The sequence below is a fragment of the Haliotis asinina genome, chromosome 3 (genome assembly GCF_037392515.1).
Source record: "Haliotis asinina isolate JCU_RB_2024 chromosome 3, JCU_Hal_asi_v2, whole genome shotgun sequence".
In the NCBI taxonomy this organism is placed as follows: domain Eukaryota; kingdom Metazoa; phylum Mollusca; class Gastropoda; order Lepetellida; family Haliotidae; genus Haliotis; species Haliotis asinina.
In genome coordinates this window covers 12,378,711-12,401,473 of record NC_090282.1, presented here as the reverse complement: position 1 = coordinate 12,401,473, position 22,763 = coordinate 12,378,711, and the positions used below count along the sequence as shown (strand labels likewise).

Genomic DNA, 22,763 nt, shown 5'->3' with positions numbered 1-22,763 from the left:
CTACAGTGTGTGCTCTCTAAACGACGAGGTCTTCAAACCCCTGGGAGCCGAACTCAAGATGAACGACTCAAACGGTACAGTGGTGTTAATCAACAACGGAAGAAACCCCTTGAGGCTCGGCCGACCATTAGCGAGGATACTCGGTATGTCTCCTGACGAGATAAAACCAACAACAACCGTCACAGGCACGAAGTTACCCGATCTAGTACCGTACCGAGAGCTGTACATTCATCTCGGTCAGGTGAGCACAACGTACAACATTCAAGGAGGCCACCCTTCCACTATACTGAGAGCAGTGCCGGTGAAAACTGAGAAATTCAACGACGGTAGAACCGAGTCGTTTTCACCACGGCAGTATAAGAGATTAACCCAGGGCAACATACCTGAGCTGACAATATCGGTGTTAGATATAAATCATAATCCTGTAAATATAGGATACCTCAGCTTAACGCTTCATGTAAAATGACCAGCGCACAAGGGCCCGGAGTGAAAAAATGCGTCAATATCGGGATCTCCGACCTCGGAGACACACGCGGTTTCGACGCTCCCGGAGTAGATGGTAAATCGTATGCCTTGCAACTGAAAAACAACATTTACAAACGCGTTGAAATCCCCTCCGGTGGAACCCTAAGTGATATGATAGATACCACAAGAGCAACAGTCAACACTAAGTACGCCCTTGTCAACACCGGTGATAATAATTGGATAATATACCCATCGTTCGGTGGTAAACTGTTCGACTTAGACGATGTTGAGAGCACTACCGTCGTCCAAAACAAACCATATATGCTCGTCTTCACCGAAGATAACAAGTGGGTGTTGTTACCCGATAACGACGACTGGTTTCTCAATATTAGACTCGTCTCCCCTTACGTGTTTACGGATAACAAAGACAACCACCTAAACAAAGTCGTGAACAATGGAACCCTGCTCGTGGCTTATGTCCCAACTCAGAGACGTAGCGTAGTCGTCAGCCCAGTCAACACTATGGCAGCCCACATGCTATCGAGTAAACCGGCCATACAAAACGTGACATTGCAGTTGGTGTCTGAATTCGAAGGCGTGGTCAAGATACTAGAGAGTCTACCGGCAAACTCAACACTGATCATCAAAGTCTACCTTGGGGAACCATCGGTGAATGAGGTCGAGATCGTGAAGGGGATCAAACTCGGGTGGGTGAAACGACACCAGTATCAAGTTTGCAACGTTTACGTGCGGGTGAATGTCGGCTCCAACACCAGTCTGCAGGGGGTCAACGTGATCGTGGAAAACAAGATATCACTAACCAAGATCTTCCTGCCTGACAACATACACTTCATGGGTATGAAGTTCACCCCTGAATTATTATCAGAAAACCATTTGGAAATTATATCGTAATAGTAGAATAATGACCAGTCATCATCCCAACACTACGCTTAACGACTTAGGAGATACGGAGGGATTCGATCAGCCTGGTGAGGAAGATGAATTATACATCCTGCAATTCAAAGACAACGTGTACAGACGGATGTCGTTATCAGATTTTAAAGAGCCCAAATGGTTGATCAACTTAACACTCACCTCACCTTATATCACATTAACTGAATTGGGGCGTATCTCTAAGATTAGGAATAACGGTATCTGGCCTGGGGATTTCATTCCGGAGAGGGGATTAATATCCATAAGAACTAACGGAAAAAATAGGTTAAGGTCTGTATTAAAAAATAAATTAACATTTAGTAATCCTGAAATAATATTCCCCCCTTTCACACTCATCATAGAAGTCTTCTTTGAGTATTCAGACAATGGAGACCCTACAATAGTACACCAAATTTTACCTGGGGTGTATATACACTGGTTTAGCAGACTCAAAAGCGAATATTGTCGTATTGTTATACAACAGGATGCCACGGGTCCTATAAACCACTCAATAAGCCTCCGTGGGGTTTCTATTACAACAGGAAATTCTATTAGCCTCTCACCTATTACCCTGACTAGTAGTCTAGAACTTGTAGACTTCAAATTCATTGATAGATTTTTAACTGAAACCCAATTAAAATATCTTTCAAAATATACATTATAGGATGGGTCTGTACCCAGTCGTAGAGGAAGTAGCGAAGACGCTGGAAACCGTAGATGGGTTCCGCTTGAGGCAGTTATGTGATGTGAAACGTCAACTAGAACAAGACCGTGACACGCGGAAAGCACTATGTAAAAAGTATAATAGAGCTTTCAATATCGTGGACGGGGCTGACACTACCCTTATGGCAACCAGCATGGGACTAGGGGCGGCAGGTGTTGGGTTGTTGGCTACCATCGTGGCTGCACCTATAGTGCTAGGTATTGAAATAACGGCAGGGGTGGCAGGGTTGGCAGGGTTGGCGCTTAAGTTAGTATCACGCAGACTTAATCGTAAGGCATTGAAACACGACGAGATCAGGGTTCTGGCCGAAGCAAAGCTGAACACAGTGAGTGAGCGTATTTCCACGGCACTCTCTGATAGCAAGATCTCAGAAGAGGAGTTTCGTTCAATCCTATCTGAACTCAAAAAATATAACGGAATGAAACAAGATATTCGGTCCAAGTCTCGTAAGTCTGCTATCAGCGAGGACGAGAAAAAAAGTACATAGAACAGGGGATACAAAAAGCCCAGCAAGCCTTTATTATGAACACCAAAGAGATCGTAGGCGGTTCACGTTAAACTGTTTCATCGATATAAACATGACATAGGGGAACACGAGGGCGATAGCCGTAAGCGGGCCACCGATCCTATATGGTCAGTCAAAACTTACAACATAGATAAAGTGGATATGAAAGCCGACGAACCTAACTTATACTACTTGAGGGGTGGGCCGGGTAGGGGGTTTGTAAGAGAAGAATTATTGATCGTACCGTACGGCACAGTGTTACCTCCTACCAACACAAAGTAGGCATAGTAATTACCGCCAACTTTTTTGTAGTAGGGGTAATAGTAGCAAAAGCTAATGACCCAACCAAAGCCTTATTTAGTAAATAAGGCTTTGTAGAGACATTTCTTGAAAGTGGTCCAGAACTGTCATTCCCTATACTACTATTCTAATAATAACAATGTCAGATTTCGAGTTGCAGTAACCTGAAGAATGTCACATGTATCACACGTCAGTGATGTTATATCATAGTAACTGCACATCTAGGTCTTTAAAGAAACCACGAACAAATAGTCTTCTGTCTCATGAGTATGAGGAGAAGGAAAACCCCGTACCCTCATTCTCACGCAACAAATGTGTCTCACTCGACTCATGGTGCTGTGACAAGGTTGGATGTGATTCATCATTCAGCATAATAGAAACACTTGTTCAAAGAGAGAGGTAATGTATAGATATAACCTGAAGGAAAAAGTCATTTACCTGCCGTTGAGTCTCCACCTGAAAAGAACATGAATGTACACAGGATTAGTCCGACAATTTCAATGATAACAATGTCAGAAGATTTCGAGTTGCAGTAACCTGAAGAATGTCACATGTATCACACGTCAGTGATGTTATATCATAGTAACGGCCCATCTAGGTCTTTAAAGAAAAAACGAACAAATAGTCTTCTTTCTCATGAGTATGAGGAGAAGGAAAACCCCGTACCCTCATTCTCACGCAACACATGTGTCTCACTCGACTCATGGTGCTGTGACAAGGTGGGATGTGATTTATCATTCAGCATAATAGAAACACTTGTTCAAAGAGAGAGGTAATGTATAGACATAACCTGAAGGAAAATGTCATTTACCTGCCGTTGAGTCTCGACCTGAAAAGAACATGAAAGTACACAGGATTAGTCCGACAATTTCAATGATAACAATGTCAGAAGATTTCCAGTTTCAGCAACCTGAAGGCTGGCATATGTACCACACGTCAGCGATGTTATATCATACTAACTGCAAATCCAGGGCTTTAAACAACCCATCAACAAATGTTCGCTTTTCTGATAAGTATGATGAGAGGGAAAGCATCATACCCTCATTCTGACGAAACAAATGTGTTACTGTCGACTCATGGACCTGTGACAAGGTTGGATGTGGTTTGGAACTCATCGTAATAGAAATACTTCGTAAGAGAGAGTACTAATGTATAGGTATAATATGAAAGAAGAAATCACTTACGTGGCGTTGAGCCTCGACCTGAAAAGAACATGAAAGTACACAGGATTAGTCCGACAATTCCAATAACAACAATGTCAGATTTCGAGTTTCAGCAACCTGAAGGCTGTCACATGTATCACACACCAGCGATGATATATCATAATAACGGCCCATCTAGGGCTTTAAACAAACCACGAACAAATAGTCTTCTTTCTCATGAGTATGAGGAGAAGGATAACCCCGTACCCTCATTCTCACATAACAAATGTGTCACACTCGACTCATGGTACTGTGACAAGGTGGGATGTGATTTATCATTCAGCATAATAGAAACACTTGTTCAAAGAGAGAGGTAATGTATAGATATAACCTGAAGGAAAAAGTTATTTACCTGCCGTTGAGTCTCGACCTGAAAAGAACATGAAAGTACACAGGATTAGTCCGACAATTTCAATGATAACAATGTCAGAAGATTTCCAGTTTCAGCAACCTGAAGGCTGGCATATGTACCACACGTCAGCGATGTTATATCATACTAACTGCAAATCCAGGGCCCGCTTGCACAGAGCAATCTTAGTTACAATCAATCTTCGGCCCCTACAATCAACTTTACAATCACCATACAATTGCCCTAATCCACATGCACAAAGACGATCTTAAGACAGCACGGATTTAAGATCGCGATCTTAACTAAGATCGAACTCTTCAACGTTGGAGGTAGAAATTTCTTAAACTCGACTCCTGTCTACAGTTGACTTCAAGTGCGCATAGCATGCAGCGCAAATAAAACGTGGAACTGGTTACTGCACGCAAATGACACCCCTTCCTTAATCGCACCTTGCAGATTTTTCATGAAAACAAAACAAAACCCCCCAAAACCCCAACCCACAAATCTTTGAAGGAAATGATAACGTTGAAGAAGGAAGCGATAACATGGAACGTAACATGTATAATCACTCGTACCTCAGGGGTTAATCTCTAATTTTTCTACATTCTAATTTTTTATGAACTAGACATGATACTGCAACCACAGAAATATCATGTTTTATGCAAGTATTGAAATACAAACAAATACGTTAACAAATTGGGTCTCGAGTTATTGACCTAATAATCATGAAATAAAAGATAGCACATAAATATAATTTCCTTATGACATAACGCCTAAATGTACCATGATTTGTCAGTGGCTGTCAGTTGAACATAGTTTGGCATCTTGTAGGTGTTATTTGGAGTAAAATCCCAAATATATCCCACAAGCATTAGATTTGTAAAGATATGAAAGTGTGACATGACTTTGGGAGTGATGTGGAAAATTCATAGCAGGGAAATATGAAAACGTAACTTATTTCGTGTGTGTTGTATGTGTTGTTGAATGCTCATCCACAGTATATTAATTACTTTATGATATTTTGTTGATAATTATTTTTTCGTTTTGTTAAAAAAAGGTTTTATGCAAATTTCACATACCCCAGCAAGTGTATTTTTCCCGTTTGAAGAATACTTATTTAAAGTGCATAGTTTACAACTCTTGTCTCGTCAGATTCAATTTTTACAACTAGAAAAAAACATAATTCTGCACGTTATCCAACTGTAGATTATTTCAATGATAAACTAAGACAAAATCATTAACCGAAAAGAAACACGTGGAGATCTGTTCTGTCACAACAGATCATGCATTGTATTTAGGCATGGCAGATTTTACGGCAACGGCATAATCTGCAAAGGGAAACCACTCCCATCTTGCGTAAAAACTAAAATTAGCTGCCCTTGAGTCATTGAAAAGGTCATGGCCACTGCTGATCGCATGCAGACACCTTTCGTTACTATCCTTTCCTTGTTTATCAAATAGGTATGGTGTTCATACTTTTTCCAACACTGAATCGGGTGAGAATTGTACTCAATGATATCGACTCGATAACGATATTGTTCACTACCGCAAATAACGATATTTCAAACGTTGAATCGATGTTGCATTCTCCGTGTTGTTGAAGTGTCGAGGCGAATCATACAGTTTTATGCAATATAAAAGCAATCCCCAAACGCAAAGCTAATTATTTGCGTGAAACTGACAACAACTTGAACGCCATTTTGCTACTGACTACAATGATCTTAGCTCCTTACAATTGGTTCCGACCAATTGTAAGTTTTGATTGTAACTTACAATGATCTTAGCCTGCAATCGCTTTGTGCAAGTGGATGGCGACCGTAGCCGAAGCCTAAGATCGCGATCTTAAGGATTTACAATAATTGTAGCTCTAAGATCGTTTTGTGCAAGTGGACCCAGGGCTTTAAACAACCCATCAACAAATGTTCGCTTTTCTGATAAGTATGTTGAGAGAGAAAGCATCATACCCTCATTCTGACGAAACAAATGTGTTACTGTCGACTCATGGACCTGTGACAAGGTTGGATGTGGTTTGGAACTCATCGTAATAGAAATACTTCGTAAGAGAGAGTACTAATGTATAGGTATAATATGAAAGAAGAAATCACTTACGTGGCGTTGAGCCTCGACCTGAAAAGAACATGAAAGTACACAGGATTAGTCCGACAATTCCAATAACAACAATGTCAGATTTCGAGTTTCAGCAACCTGAAGGCTGTCACATGTATCACACACCAGCGATGATATATCATAATAACTGTCCATCTAGGGCTTTGAACAGGCCACGAACAAATAGTCTTCTTTCTCATGAGTATGTGGAGAAGGAAAACCCCGTACCCTCATTCTCACATAACAAATGTGTCTCACTCGACTCATGGTGCTGTGACAAGGTGGGATGTGATTTATCATTCACCATAGTAGAAAGACGTGTTCAAAGAGAGAGGTAATGTATAGATATAACCTGAAGGAAAAAGTCATTTACCTGCCGTTGAGACTGGACCTGAAAAGAACATGAAAGTATACAGTATGAGTCCCATAATTCGAACGATTGCAGTGTCAGAAGATTTCGAGTTTCGGCAACCTGAAGGCTGTTATGTGTACCACACGTCAGCGATGTTATATCATAGTAACTGCCCATCTAGGGCTTTAAAGAACCCATCAACAAATGTTCGCTTTTCTGATAAGTATGTGGAGAGGGAAACTATCATACCCTCATTCTGACGAAACAAATATGTAACTGTCGACTCATGGTGCTGTGACAAGGTTGGATCTGATTTATCATTCAGCATAATAGAAACACTTGTTCAAAGAGAGAGGTAATGTTTAGATATAACCTGAAGGAAAAAGTCATTTACCTGCCGTTGAGTCTCGACCTGGAAAGAACATGAAAGTATACAGTATGAGTCCGATAATTCCAATAATAACAATGTCAGATTTTGAGCATTAGCAACCTGAAGGCTGTCACATGTATCACACACCAGCGATGATTTATCATAACAAACAGCCCATCTAGGGCTTTAAACAAGAAACGAACAAATAATCTTCTTTCCCACGAGTGTGTGGAAAAAGAAAACACCGTACCCACATTATGACGTACCAAATGTGTCTCTGTCGACTCATGGTGCTGTGACATGGTTGGATGTCATTTAGAACTCATCGTAATAGAAATACTTCTTAAGAGAGAGTACTAATGTATAGGTATAAAATGAAGGAAGAAATCACTTACGTGGTGTTGGGTCTCGACCTGAAAAGAACATAAAAGTACACAGGATTATTCCAATAATTCGAATGACAACAATGTCAGATTTCGAGTTTCAGCAACATGAAGGCTGTCACATGTATCAAACACTAGCGATGTTATATCATAATTACGGTCCATCTAGGGCTTTAAACAAGCCACGAACAAATAGTCTTCTTTCTCATGAGGATGTGGAGAAGGAAAACCCCGTACCCTCATTCTGACGAAACAAATGTGTAACTGTCAACTCATGGTGCTGTGACAAGGTTGGATGTGATTTATCATTCAGCATAATAGAAACACTTGTTCAAGGAGAGAGGTAATGTATAGATATAACCTGAAGGAAAAAGTCATTTACCTGCCGTTGAGTCTCGACCTGGAAAGAACATAAAAGTATACAGTATGAGTCCAAAAACTCGAACGATAGCAATGTCAGAGGATTTCGAGTTTCAGCAACCTGAAGGCTGTTATATGTACCACACGTCAGCGATGTTATATCATAGTAACTGCCCATCTAGGGCTTTAAACAACCCATCAACAAATGTTCGCTTTTTTGATAAGTATGTTGAGAGGGAAAGCATCATACCCTCATTCTGACGAAACAAATGTGTAACTGTCGACTCATGGTGCTGTGACAAGGTTGGATGTGATTTAGAACTCATCGTAATAGAAATACTTCTTAAGAGAGAGTACTAATGTATAGGTATAATATGAAAGAAGAAATCACTTACGTGGTGTTGAACCCCGACCTGAAAAGAACATGAAAGTACACAGGATTAGTCCGACAATTGCAATAACAACAATGTCAGATTTCGAGTTTCAGCAACCTGAAGACTGTCACATGTATCACACACCAGCGATGATTTATCATAATAACGGCCCATCTTCTGGTTTAAACAAACCACGAACAAATAGTCTTCTTTCTCATGAGTATGTGGAGAAGGAAAACCCCGTACCCTCATTCTCACGCAACAAATGTGTCTTTCTCGACTCATGGTACTGTGACAAGGTTGGATGTGATTTATCATTCAGGATAATAGAAACACTTGTTCAAAAAGAGAGGTAATATATACATATAACCTGAAGGAAAAAGTCATTTACCTTCCGTTGAGTCTCTACCTGAAAAGAACATAAAAGTATACAGTATGAATCCGATAATTCGAATGATAACAATGTCAGAAGATTTCGAGTTTCAGCAACCTGAAGGCTGTCACATGTATCACACACCAGCGATGTTATATCATAATAACGGCCCATCTAGGTCTTCAAACAAACCACGAAGAAATAGTCTTCTTTCTCATGAGGATGTGGAGAAGGAAAACCCCGTACCCTCATTCTCACATAACAAATGTGTCTCTGTCGACTCATGGTCCTGTGACAAGGTTGGATGTGATTCATCATTCAGGATAATAGAAACACTTGTTCAAAAAGAGAGGTAATGTATAGATATAACCTGAAGGAAAAAGTCATTTACCTGCCGTTGAGTCTCGACCTGGAAAGAACATAAAAGTATACAGTATGAGTCCGATAATTCGAACGATAGCAATGTCAGAGGATTTCGAGTTTCAGCAACCTGAAGGCTGTTATATGTACCACACGTCAGCGATGTTATATCATAGTAACTGCCCATCTAGGGCTTTAAAGAACCCATCAACAAATGTTCGCCTTTCTGATAAGTATGTTGAGAGGGAAAGCATCATACCCTCATTCTGACGAAACAAATGTGTAACTGTCGACTCATGGTGCTGTGACAAGGTTGGATGTGATTTAGAACTCATCGTAATAGAAATACTTCTTAAGAGAGAGTACTAATGTATAGGTATAATATGAAAGAAGAAATCACTTACGTGGTGTTGAGCCTCGACCTGAAAAGAACATGAAAGTACACAGCATTAGTCCGACAATTGCAATAACAACAATGTCAGATTTCGAGTTTCAGCAACCTGAAGACTGTCACATGTATCACACACCAGTGATGATTTATCATAATAACGGCCCATCTTCTGGTTTAAACAAACCACGAACAAATAGTCTTCTTTCTCATGAGGATGTGGAGAAGGAAAACCCCGTACCCTCATTCGCACGCAACAAATGTGTCTTTCTCGACTCATGGTACTGTGACAAGGTTGGATTTGATTTATCATTCAGCATAATAGAAACACTTGTTCAAAAAGAGAGGTAATGTATAGATATAGCCTGAAGGAAAAAGTCATTTACCTTCCGTTGAGTCTCTACCTCAAAAGAACATAAAAGTATACAGTATGAGTCCGATAATTCGAATGATAACAATGTCAGAAGATTTCGAGTTTCAGCAACCTGAAGGCTGTCACATGTATCACACACCAGAGATGTTATATCATAATAACGGCCCATCTAGGTCTTCAAACAAACCACGAACAAATAGTCTTCTTTCTCATGAGGATGTGGAGAAGGAAAACCCTGTACCCTCATTCTCACATAACAAATGTGTCTCTGTCGACTCATGGTACTGTGACAAGGTTGGATGTGATTTATCATTCAGGATAATAGAAACACTTGTTCACAAAGAGAGGTAATGTATAGATATAGCCTGAAGAAAAAAGTCATTTACCTTCCGTTGAGTCTCTACCTCAAAAGAACATAAAAGTATACAGTATGAGTCCGATAATTCGAATCAAAACAATGTCAGAAGATTTCGAGTTGCAGCAACCTGAAGGCTGTCACATGTATCACACACCAGTGATGTTATATCATAATAACGGCCCATCTAGGTCTTCAAACAAACCACGAACAAATAGTCTTCTTTCTCATGAGGATGTGGAGAAGGAAAACCCCGTACCCTCATTCTCACATAACAAATGTGTCTCTGTCGACTCATGGTACTGTGACAAGGTTGGATGTGATTTATCATTCAGGATAATAGAAACACTTGTTCACAAAGAGAGGTAATGTATAGATATAGCCTGAAGAAAAAAGTCATTTACCTTCCGTTGAGTCTCTACCTCAAAAGAACATAAAAGTATACAGTATGAGTCCGATAATTCGAATGATAACAATGTCAGAAGATTTCGAGTTGCAGCAACCTGAAGGCTGTCACATGTATCACACACCAGTGATGTTATATCATAATAACGGCCCATCTAGGTCTTCAAACAAACCACGAACAAATAGTCTTCTTTCTCATGAGGATGTGGAGAAGGAAAACCCTGTACCCTCATTCTCACATAACAAATGTGTCTCTGTCGACTCATGGTACTGTGACAAGGTTGGATGTGATTTATCATTCAGGATAATAGAAACACTTGTTCACAAAGAGAGGTAATGTATAGATATAGCCTGAAGAAAAAAGTCATTTACCTTCCGTTGAGTCTCTACCTCAAAAGAACATAAAAGTATACAGTATGAGTCCGATAATTCGAATCAAAACAATGTCAGAAGATTTCGAGTTGCAGCAACCTGAAGGCTGTCACATGTGTCACACACCAGCGATGTTATATCATAATAACGGCCCATCTAGGTCTTCAAACAAACCACGAAGAAATAGTCTTCTTTCTCATGAGGATGTGGAGAAGGAAAACCCCGTACCCTCATTCTCACATAACAAATGTGTCTCTGTCGACTCATGGTACTGTGACAAGGTTGGATGTGATTTATCATTCAGCATAATAGAAACACTTGTTCAAAAAGAGAGGTAATGTATAGATATAACCTGAAGGAAAAAGTCATTTACCTTCCGTTGAGTCTCTACCTGAAAAGAACATAAAAGTATACAGTATGAGTCCGATAATTCGAATGATAACAATGTCAGAAGATTTCGAGTTTCAGCAACCTGAAGGCTGTCACATGTATCACAAACCAGCGATGTTATATCATAATAACGGCCCATCTAGGTCTTCAAACAAACCACGAACAAATAGTCTTCTTTGTCATGAGCATGTGGAGAAGGAAAACCCCGTACCCTCATTCTCACGCAACAAATGTGTCTCTGTCGACTCATGGTACTGTGACAAGGTTGGATTTGATTTATCATTCAGCATAATAGAAACACTTGTTCAAAAAGAGAGGTAATGTATAGATATAACCTGAAGGAAAAAGTCATTTACCTTCCGTTGAGTCTCGACCTGAAAAGAACATAAAAGTATACAGTATGAGTCCGATATTTCGAATGATAACAATGTCAGAAGATTTCGAGTTTCAGCAACCTGAAGGCTGTCACATGTATCACACACCAGTGATGTTATATCATAATAACGGCCCATCTAGGTCTTCAAACAAACCACGAACAAATAGTCTTCTTTCTCATGAGTATGTGGAGAAGGAAAACCCCGTACCCTCATTCTCACATTACAAATATGTCTCTGTCGACTCATGGTACTGTGACAAGGTTGGATGTGATTTATCATTCAGCATAATAGAAACACTTGTTCAAAAAGAGAGGTAATGTATAGATATAACCTGAAGGAAAAAGTCATTTACCTGCCGTTGAGTCTCGACCTGAAAAGAACATAAAAGTATACAGTATGAGTCCGATAATTCGAATGATAACAATGTCAGAAGATTTCGAATTTCGGCAACCTGAAGGCTGTCATATGTACCACACGACAGCGATGTTATATCATAGTAACTTTCCATCTAGGGATTTAAAGAACCCATCAATAAATCTTCGCTTTTCTGATAAATATGTGGAGAGGGAAACCATCATACCCTCATTCTGACGAAACAAATGTGTAACTGTCGACTCATGGTGCTGTCACAAGGTTGGATCTGATTCATCATTCAGCATAATAGAAACACTTGTTCAAGGAGAGAGGTAATGTATAGATATAACCTGAAGGAAAAAGTCATTTACCTGCCGTTGAGTCTCGACCTGAAAAGAACATAAAAGTATAGAGTTTGAGTCCGATTATTCGAATGATAACAATATCAGAAGATTTCAAGTTTCAGCAACCTGAAGGCTGTTATATGTACCACACGTCAGCGATGTTATATCATAGTAACTGCCCATCTAGGGCTTTAAACAACCCATCAACAAATGTTCGCTTTTCTGATAAGTATGTTGAGAGGGAAAGCATCATACCCTCATTCTGACGAAACAAATATGTAACTGTCGACTCATGGTACTGTGACAAGGTTGGATGTGATTTAGAACTCATCGTAATAGAAATACTTCTTAAGAGAGAGTACTAATGTATAGGTATAATATGAAAGAAGAAATCACATACCTGGTGTTGAGCCTCGACCTAAAAAGAACATGAAAGTACACAGGATTAGTCCGACAATTCCAATCATAACAATGTCAGATTTCGAGTTTCAGCAACCTTAAGGCTGTCACATGTATCACACACCAGCGATGATTCATCATAACAAACAGCCCATCTTTTGGTTTAAACAAGCCACCAACAAATAATCTTCTTTCCCACGAGTGTGTAGAACAAGAAAACACCGTACCCACATTATGACGTACCAAATGTGTCTCTGTCGACTCATGGTGCTGTGGCATGGTTGGATGTCATTTAGAACTCATCGTAATAGAAATACTTCTTAAGAGAGAGTTCTAATGTATAGGTATAAAATGAAGGGAGAAATCACTTACGTGGTGTTGGGTCTCGACCTGAAAAGAACATGAAAGTACACAGGATTATTCCAATAATTCGAATGACAACAATGTCAGATTTCGAGTTTCAGCAACATGAAGGCTGTCACATGTATCAAACACTAGCGATGTTATATCATAATTACGGCTCATCTAGGCCTTTAAACAAACCACGAACAAATAGTCTTCTTTCTCATGAGCATGTGGAGAAGGAAAACCCCGTACCCTCATTCTCACGCAACAAAGGTGTCTCTGTCGACTCATGGTACTGTGACAAGGTTGGATGTGATTTATCATTCAGGATAATAGAAACACTTGTTCAAAGAGAGAGATAATGTATAGATATAACCTGAAGGAAAAAGTCATTTACCTGCCGTTGAGTCTCGACCTGAAAAGAACATAAAAGTATACAGTATGAGTCCGATAATTCGAATGATAACAATGTCAGAAGATTTCGAGTTTCAGCAACCTGAAGGCTGTTATATGTACCACACGTCAGCGATGTTATATCATAGTGACTGCCCATCTAGGCCTTTCAACAACCCATCAACAAATGTTCGTTTTTCTGAAAAGTATGTGGAGAGCGAAAGCATCATACCCTGATTCTGACGAAACAAATGTGTAACTGTCGACTCATGGTCCTGTGACAAGGTTGGATGTGATTTAGAACTCATCGTAATAGAAATACTTCTTAAGAGAGAGTACTAATGTATAGGTATAATATGAAAGAAGAAATCACATACTTGGTGTTGAGCCTCGACCTGAAAAGAACATGAAAGTACACAGTATTACTCTGATAATTCCAATGACAACAATGTCAGATTTCGAGTTTCAGCAACCTGAAGGCTGTCACATGTATCACACACTAGCGATGATTTATCATAACAAACAGCCCATCTTTTGGTTTAAACAAGCCACCAACAAATAATCTTCTTTCCCACGGGTGTGTAGAAAAAGAAAACACCGTACCCACATTATGACGTACCAAATGTGTCTCTGTCGACTCATGGTGCTGTGAGAAGGTTGGATGTGATTTACAACTCATCGTAATAGAAATACTTCTTAAGAGAGAGTTCTAATGTATAGGTATAAAATGAAGGAAGAAATCACTTACGTGGTGTTGGGTCTCGACCTGAAAAGAACATAAAAGTACACAAGATTATTCCAATAATTTGAATGATAACAATGTCAGATTTCGAGTTTCAGCAACATGAAGGCTGTCACATGTATCACACACTAGCGATGTTATATCATAATTACGGCCCATCTAGGCCTTTAAACAAACCACGAACAAATAGTCTTCTTTCTCATGAGTATGTGGAGAAGGAAAACCCCGTACCCTCATTCTCACGCAACAAATGTGTCTCTGTCGACTCATGGTACTGTGACAAGGTTGGATGTGATTTATCATCTAGCATAATAGAAACACTTGTTCAAAAAGAGAGATAATGTATAGATATAACCTGAAGGAAAAAGTCATTTACCTGCCGTTGAGTCTCGACCTGAAAAGAACATAAAAGTATACAGTATGAGTCCGATAATTCGAATGATAACAATGTAAGACGATTTCGAGTTTCGGCAACCTGAAGGCTGTCATATGTACCACACGTCAGCGATGTTATATCATAGTAACTGCCCATCTAGGGCTTTAAACAACCCATCAACAAATAATCTTTTCCCGGTAAGTGTGGGTAGAGAAGGAAAGCATCATACCCTCATTCTGACCAAACAAATGTGTAACTGTCGAGTCCTGGTGCTGTGACAATTTTGGATGTGATTTAGAACTCATCGTAATAGAAATACTTCTTAAAATAGTGTACCAATGTATAGGTATAATATGAAAGAAGAAATCACTTACGTGGTGTTGAGCCTCGACCTAAAAAGAACATGAAGGTACACAGTATTAATCCGATAATTAGAATGATAACAATGTCAGATTTCGAGTTTCAGCAACCGGAAGGCTGTCACATGTACCACACACCAGCGATGATATATCATAATAACGGCCCAACTCACGTAATAATTGTGTTAGAGCTCTCTTAATAGAAATACTTCTTAAGAGAGCTGTGTTATGTGTAGAAATAATATGAAGGAAGAAAGTGCGTACCTAGTGTTGAGCCACCATCTGAAAAGAACATGAAAGTACATAGTATTAGCCCGATTATTCAGATGATAACAATTTCAGAAGGGTTCGAATTCTTGAACCTTTACGATTGGCATAATGCCATTTCAGAAGATTTTAGTTCACATTGAAAAATTGTCCCGTGTAGTAGATTCCGAGCAGAAATAGTAGTGACTTGTCTGGTAGATTAAAGCAAGCCACGAACAAATAATGTTCCCTCCGATGCCTCTGTGGACACTGAAAACGCTGTAACCTGATTCTCACTTAACTAATGTGTGTCTCTGTCGTCTCTAATGGTGCGGCCACAAGGTTAGATCTGCTTTATCAGGCAACGTAATAGAAATACTTGTTAACAGAGAGTAGTAATGTAGAATTATTATATAATATGAAGAAAGAAATCACGATCTCAAAAATACATGAAAGTACTCAGTGTTCTTCCCATAATTGGCCTTATAGCAATTTCTCGAGATTTGTTGATTTACAATATTAAAAAGTATCTTATGTTTTCTTTTGATCATTTAGTAATGGGTACCTAAGAATTAATCATATAATAATTTGTGACGTAGAGTTCTGATGCATATATAAATATATATATATATATATATGTGTGTGTGTGTGTGTGTGTGCGTGTGTGTGTGCGTGTGTGTGTGTGCGTGTGTGCGTGTGTGCGTGTGTGCGTGCGTGTGTGCGTGTGTGTGTGTGCGTGCGTGTGTGCGTGTGTGTGTGTGTGTGTGCGTGTGTGTGCGTGTGTGTGTGTGTGTGCGTGTGCGTGTGTGTGTGACGAAAGTACTGAATATACAGGACGAAAGTACTTGCCAGACTTTGGGCTGCCGTCTGAAAGAACAATATTTTATGAAAGTGCGTAATATTACCCCCGTACTTGGCCTAATTACATTTTCAGAAAATTGAGTTATTTACTATATCAAAAGTATCACACGTATTCATATTATAATATTGTATATGACATCTAAGAATTACTTGTTGATAAAGAGAACTGGTATGTAGCACGAAAGCGCTTGGCAGGCGTTGGACAGCACTCACATACATTTTTATATCAATGCTTGCGTCTAGCCTAACAGTTGGCAGAAAGACAATATTTAAGGGGATTAACCTAATCCATCAGGAGGATTTATACAATATTTTCATAAAAAGGTTTTTTCAGTTCATCTGGAAAGATAAAAGAGACAAAGTTAAAAGAATTGGTGGTATACTTGCCCCAGATTTACAACATGTTATAGCAGCTCAAAAACTTATCTGATCCAGATTGTCTTAGAAAAACAGTGTTACCAAGTATTTCAAATGTCTCTTGAGTTGATCTCATTTAGAGTATTACAACAATAACATACGCATTTGATGGAAAAGGTATTTATTATTATTTGACAAGGGAGTGATATTTATTAATGATTTCATGAACGACTCCTGTAGCATCTCCAGCTTAGGTGAATGTCAGTTAAAACCTGATATGCAAATTGATGTTTAGAGATAGCAAGACTAAAATCAGCAATTTTAAAATACACTGAAAGACAGGCAGGAAAACTGATGTGTTCTTTTCTCCTTTTAATTTGAAATGTCTGTTAATATCAACGAAATGTTGTAAATCCTTTTATGTAATCTTGTGTGACATAAAATGCCATAAGACACATAATGAAAATGAACTCGTGAATTTTCATCATGTTTTAACTTACAATGGTTTCAATTCAAAATATTAAACAAGATTTTTGCAAAAAAAATAAACATCTCAGCTAAAATACATGGATTCTCCTTTGTCCGAGATTTCGTGCTAAGGTACCTAAAGCAATATTATCCATTAGCTTTGTGATTGTGAACACGTCAAAAGAACATGGGAAAAGATTGGAAACTGATTGACTCAATGTAATTTCTGAAGGCACAATGTCTTTTTTCAAATGAATGAAATATATAATCTTTGGATTGGGGGCTATGGCTGGGGTGAATAACAACCTCCTTAAATGCAACGTGTTTGCTTGTAAACCGATCAATTTTCACATGTAGCAGAAACAAAATCAAAACCAAACTCTCGCCGTATAAAATGTGAAATTGCGAATTATTACGACGAAGCTTCTTAAATTTTCAAAATGCCTGTTTTCATCCTCTTATAGATACTGGTCATCTTTCTATACTCTAAACTCTCAACGTTTTACATTGAATGATTATGGTGAATTCTTCAGTTTCGCATCTCAATAACTTCTGCTGCAAAATGTCCAACAATATGCTGCTGCAAAACTGTGTCCATTGCTATGCCATGTGATGCATTCCAGACCATACGAACTGTGTACATTGCTGTACCATGTGATGTATTCCTGACCATACGAAATGTGTACATTCCTATGCCATATGATGTATTCTAGACCATAAAAACTGTACATTGCTATACCACGTGATCTATTCCATACTGGAAGAACTGTACATTGCTATACTATGTGATGTATTTCATACTTTAAGACCTGTACATTGTCGTGCCATGTGATGTAGTCTAGACGATAAGAACCGTGTACATTGCTATGCCATGTGATGTATTCCATACTGTAAGAACTGTACATTCCTATGCTATGTGATGTAATCCATACTTTAAGAACTCTAAATTGCTATGAAATTGCTAAGACGATAAGAACTATGTGCGTTGCTATGCCATGTGATGTATTCCATAATCTAAGACCTGTACGTTGCTATACCATGTGATGTATTCCATACCGTCAGAACTATACACTGCTACGTCATGTGATGTAATCCATCCTTTAATAACTGTACTTTGGTATGCCATATCATGTATTCCATACTGGAAGAACTGTACATTACGGTGCCATCTAATGTATTCTAGACCATAAGAACAGTGTACATTGCTATCCCATGTGATGTATTCCAGATCATACGAACTGTCTACATTGCTATGCCATGTGATGTATTCCACACCATAAGAACTGTGTAGATTACTGTACCATGTCATGTATTCCACACCATAAGAACTGTACATTGCAATGCAATGTCGTGTATTCTAAACGATAAGAACTATACTTTAATATGCCATGTGATGTATTCCAGACCATACGAACTGTACATTGCTATGCCATGTGATATACTACAGACCATAAGAACTGTATATTGCTATGCCATGTGGTGTATTCCAGACCATACGGACTGTACATTGCTATGCCATGTGATATATTACAGACCATAAGAACTGTATATTGCTATGCCATGCGATGTATTCCAGACCATAAGAACTGTGTACATTGCTATATCATATGATGTGTTCCAGACGATAAGAACTGTGTGCGTTGCTATGACATGTGATATATTCCATACTGTAAGAACTGTACATTGCTATGCGATGTGATGTATTCCATACTGTCAGAACTGTACATTGCTATGCCATGTGATGTATTCACGACCATACGAACTATGTCCATTGCTATATGTTATGTATTCCCGACCATACTATGTACATTCCTATGCCATGTCATGTATTCCGTACTAAAATAAATGTACATTGGTATGCTATATCATGTATTCCATACTGTAACACGTGTACATTGCTCTGCTATGTGATCTAATCCATACTTTAAGAACTGTACATTGCTATGCCATATCATGTATTCCCGACCATACGAACTGTGTACATTGCTATGCCATGAGATGTCTTCCAGACCATAAGAACTGTACATTTCTATGCCATGTCTTGTATTCTAAACGATAAGAACTGTAAATAAATATGCTATGTGATGTATTTCTGACAATAGGAACTGTGTACATTGTTATGCAATATAACGTTTTCCAGACCAAAAGAACTGTACATTGCTATGCCATGTGGTGTCTTCCAGACCATAAGAACTGTGTACATTGCTATGTCATGTGATGTAATTCATATTTTAAGAACTGTACATTACTATGCCATGTGATGTATTCCAGACGATAAGCACTATGTGCATTGCTATGCCATGCAATCCATTCCATACTGAAAGAAATGTGCATTGGCATGCCATGTGATAAATTCCATACTGTATGAAATCTACATTGCCATATCATATATTCTACACTCTAAGACCTGTACATTGCTGTGCCATGTGATGTATTCCAGACCATAACAACTGTGTACATTCCTGTACCATATGATGTCTTTCAGACCATAAGAACTGTGTACATTACTGTACCATGTGATGTATTCCAGACCAAAGGAGCTGTACATCGTTATGGCATGTGATGTAGTCCAGACCATAAGAACTGCATGCATTGTTATGCAATGTGATGTATTCCAGACTGTAAGAACGGTACATTGCTGTGCCATGTGATGTAATCCATGCTTAAAGAAGTGTACATTGCCATGCCATGTGATGTAGTCCAGACGATATGAACTATGTGCATTGCCATGCCATGTGATGTATTCCATACTGAAAGAACTGTCCATTGCTATACCATCTATGCTATCTGATGTATTCCAGACGATAAGAACTATGTACATTGGTATGCCATGTGGTGTCTTCCAGACCATAAGAACTGTGTACATTGCTATGCCATGTGATGTATTCCACACCATAAGAACTGTACATTGCTATGCCATGTGGTGTATTCTAGGCCATAAGAACTGTGTACATTGTTATGCCATGTCATGTATTCCACACCATAAGAACTGTACATTTCTATGCCATGTGGTGTATTCCAGGCCATAAGAACTGTGTACATTGCAATGCCATGTGATGTATTCCACACCATAAGAACTGTACATTGCTATGCCATGTGGTGTATTCCAGGCCATACGAACTGTGTACATTGCTATGCCATGTGATGTATTCCACACCATAAGAACTGTACATTGCTATGTCATGTGGTGTATTCCAGGCCATACGAACTGTGTACATTGCTATGCCATGTGATGTATTCCACACCACAAGAACTGTACATTGCTATGCCATGTGGTGTATTCCAGGTCATACGAACTGTGTACATTGCTATGTCATATGATGTGTTCAAGACGATAAGAACTGTGTGCGTTGCTATGACATGTGATGTATTCCACTCCATAAGAACCGTACATTGCTATGCCAAGTGGTGTATTCCACACCATAAGAACTGTACATTGCCATGCCATGTGGTGTATTCCAGGTCATACGAACTGTGTACATTGCTATGCCATGTGATGTATTCCACACCATAAGAACTGTACATTGCTATGCCATGTGGTGTATTCCAGGCCATACGAACTGTGTACATTGCTATGTCATATGATGTGTTCCAGGCGATAAGAACTGTGTGCGTTGCTATGACATGTGATGTATTCCACACCATAAGAACTGTACATTGCTATGCCATGTAATGCATTCCACACCATAAGAACTGTACATTGCTATGCCATGTGGTGTATTCCAGGCCATACGAACTGTGTACATTGCTATGTCATATGATGTGTTCCAGACGATAAGAACTGTGTGCGTTGCTATGACATGTGATATATTCCATACTGTAAGAACTGTACATTGCTATGCGATGTGATGTATTCCATACTGTCAGAACTGTACATTGCTATGCCATGTGATGTATTCACGACCATACGAACTATGTCCATTGCTATATGTGATGTATTCCCGACCATACTATGTACATTCCTATGCCATGTCATGTATTCCATACTAAAATACATGTACATTGGTATGCTATATCATGTATTCCATACTGTAACACGTGTACATTGCTCTGCTATGTGATCTAATCCATACTTTAAGAACTGTACATTGCTATGCCATATCATGTATTCCCGACCATACGAACTGTGTACATTGCTATGCCATGAGATGTCTTCCAGACCATAAGAACTGTACATTTCTATGCCATGTCTTGTATTCTAAACGATAAGAACTGTAAATAAATATGCTATGTGATGTATTTCTGACAATAAGAACTGTGTACATTGTTATGCAATATAACGTTTTCCAGACCAAAAGAACTGTACATTGCTATGCCATGTGGTGTCTTCCAGACCATAAGAACTGTGTACATTGCTATGTCATGTGATGTAATTCATATTTTAAGAACTGTACATTACTATGCCATGTGATGTATTCCAGACGATAAGCACTATGTGCATTGCTATGCCATGCAATCCATTCCATACTGAAAGAAATGTGCATTGGCATGCCATGTGATAAATTCCATACTGTAAGAAATCTACATTGCCATATCATATATTCTACACTCTAAGACATGTACATTGCTGTGCCATGTGATGTATTCCAGACCATAACAACTGTGTACATTGCTGTACCATATGATGTCTTTCAGACCATAAGAACTGTGTACATTACTGTACCATGTGATGTATTCCAGACCAAAGGAGCTGTACATCGTTATGGCATGTGATGTAGTCCAGACCATAAGAACTGCATGCATTGTTATGCAATGTGATGTATTCCAGACTGTAAGAACGGTACATTGCTGTGCCATGTGATGTAATCCATGCTTAAAGACGTGTACATTGCCATGCCATGTGATGTAGTCCAGACGATATGAACTATGTGCATTGCCATGCCATGTGGTGTCTTCCAGACCATAAGAACTGTGTACATTGCTATGCCATGTGATGTATTCCATACTGTAAGAACTGTCCATTGCTATACCATCTATGCTATCTGATGTATTCCAGACGATAAGAACTATGTACATTGGTATGCCATGTGGTGTCTTCCAGACCATAAGAACTGTGTACATTGCTATGCCATGTGATGTATTCCACACCATAAGAACTGTACATTGCTATGCCATGTGGTGTATTCTAGGCCATAAGAACTGTGTACATTGCTATGCCATGTGATGTATTCCACACCATAAGAACTGTACATTGCTATACCATGTGGTGTATTCCAGGCCATACGAACTGTGTACATTGCTATGCCATGTAATGTATTCCACACCATAAGAACTGTACATTGCTATGCCATGTGGTGTATTCCAGGCCATAAGAACTGTGTACATTGCTATGCCATGTGATGTATTCCACACCATAAGAACTGTACATTGCTATGCCATGTGGTGTATTGCAGGCCATACGAACTGTGTACATTGCTATGCCATGTGATGTATTCCACACCACAAGAACTGTACATTGCTATGCCATGTGGTGTATTCCAGGCCATACGAACTGTGTACATTGCTATGCCATGTGATGTATTCCACACCACAAGAACTGTACATTGCTATGCCATGTGGTGTATTCCAGGTCATACGAACTGTGTACATTGCTATGTCATATGATGTGTTCCAGACGATAAGAACTGTGTGCGTTGCTATGACATGTGATATATTCCATACTGTCAGAACTGTACATTGCTATGCCATGTGATGTATTCACGA

General features: G+C 39.1%; 1 protein-coding gene across 1 annotated transcript in view; it reads right to left on the bottom strand.

Moving 5' to 3' along the window:
- LOC137277428 (uncharacterized) overlaps window positions 1-22,763 on the bottom strand; it is an 81,712-nt gene that overhangs the window by 49,750 nt on the left and 9,199 nt on the right. Inside the window, exons 2-24 of the mRNA XM_067809149.1 lie at window positions 15,144-15,161; window positions 14,770-14,787; window positions 14,400-14,417; window positions 14,029-14,046; window positions 13,656-13,673; window positions 13,286-13,303; window positions 12,915-12,932; window positions 12,542-12,559; window positions 12,169-12,186; window positions 11,796-11,813; window positions 11,423-11,440; window positions 9,561-9,578; window positions 9,188-9,205; window positions 8,815-8,832; window positions 8,072-8,089; window positions 7,702-7,719; window positions 7,331-7,348; window positions 6,958-6,975; window positions 6,588-6,605; window positions 4,482-4,499; window positions 4,112-4,129; window positions 3,739-3,756; window positions 3,366-3,383 (exon numbers count right to left, since the gene is read on the bottom strand). Of these exons, the coding sequence (XP_067665250.1) occupies window positions 3,366-3,383; window positions 3,739-3,756; window positions 4,112-4,129; window positions 4,482-4,499; window positions 6,588-6,605; window positions 6,958-6,975; window positions 7,331-7,348; window positions 7,702-7,719; window positions 8,072-8,089; window positions 8,815-8,832; window positions 9,188-9,205; window positions 9,561-9,578; window positions 11,423-11,440; window positions 11,796-11,813; window positions 12,169-12,186; window positions 12,542-12,559; window positions 12,915-12,932; window positions 13,286-13,303; window positions 13,656-13,673; window positions 14,029-14,046; window positions 14,400-14,417; window positions 14,770-14,787; window positions 15,144-15,161 (414 nt within the window). The remainder of the gene's footprint in view (window positions 1-3,365; window positions 3,384-3,738; window positions 3,757-4,111; window positions 4,130-4,481; window positions 4,500-6,587; window positions 6,606-6,957; window positions 6,976-7,330; window positions 7,349-7,701; window positions 7,720-8,071; window positions 8,090-8,814; window positions 8,833-9,187; window positions 9,206-9,560; window positions 9,579-11,422; window positions 11,441-11,795; window positions 11,814-12,168; window positions 12,187-12,541; window positions 12,560-12,914; window positions 12,933-13,285; window positions 13,304-13,655; window positions 13,674-14,028; window positions 14,047-14,399; window positions 14,418-14,769; window positions 14,788-15,143; window positions 15,162-22,763) is intronic.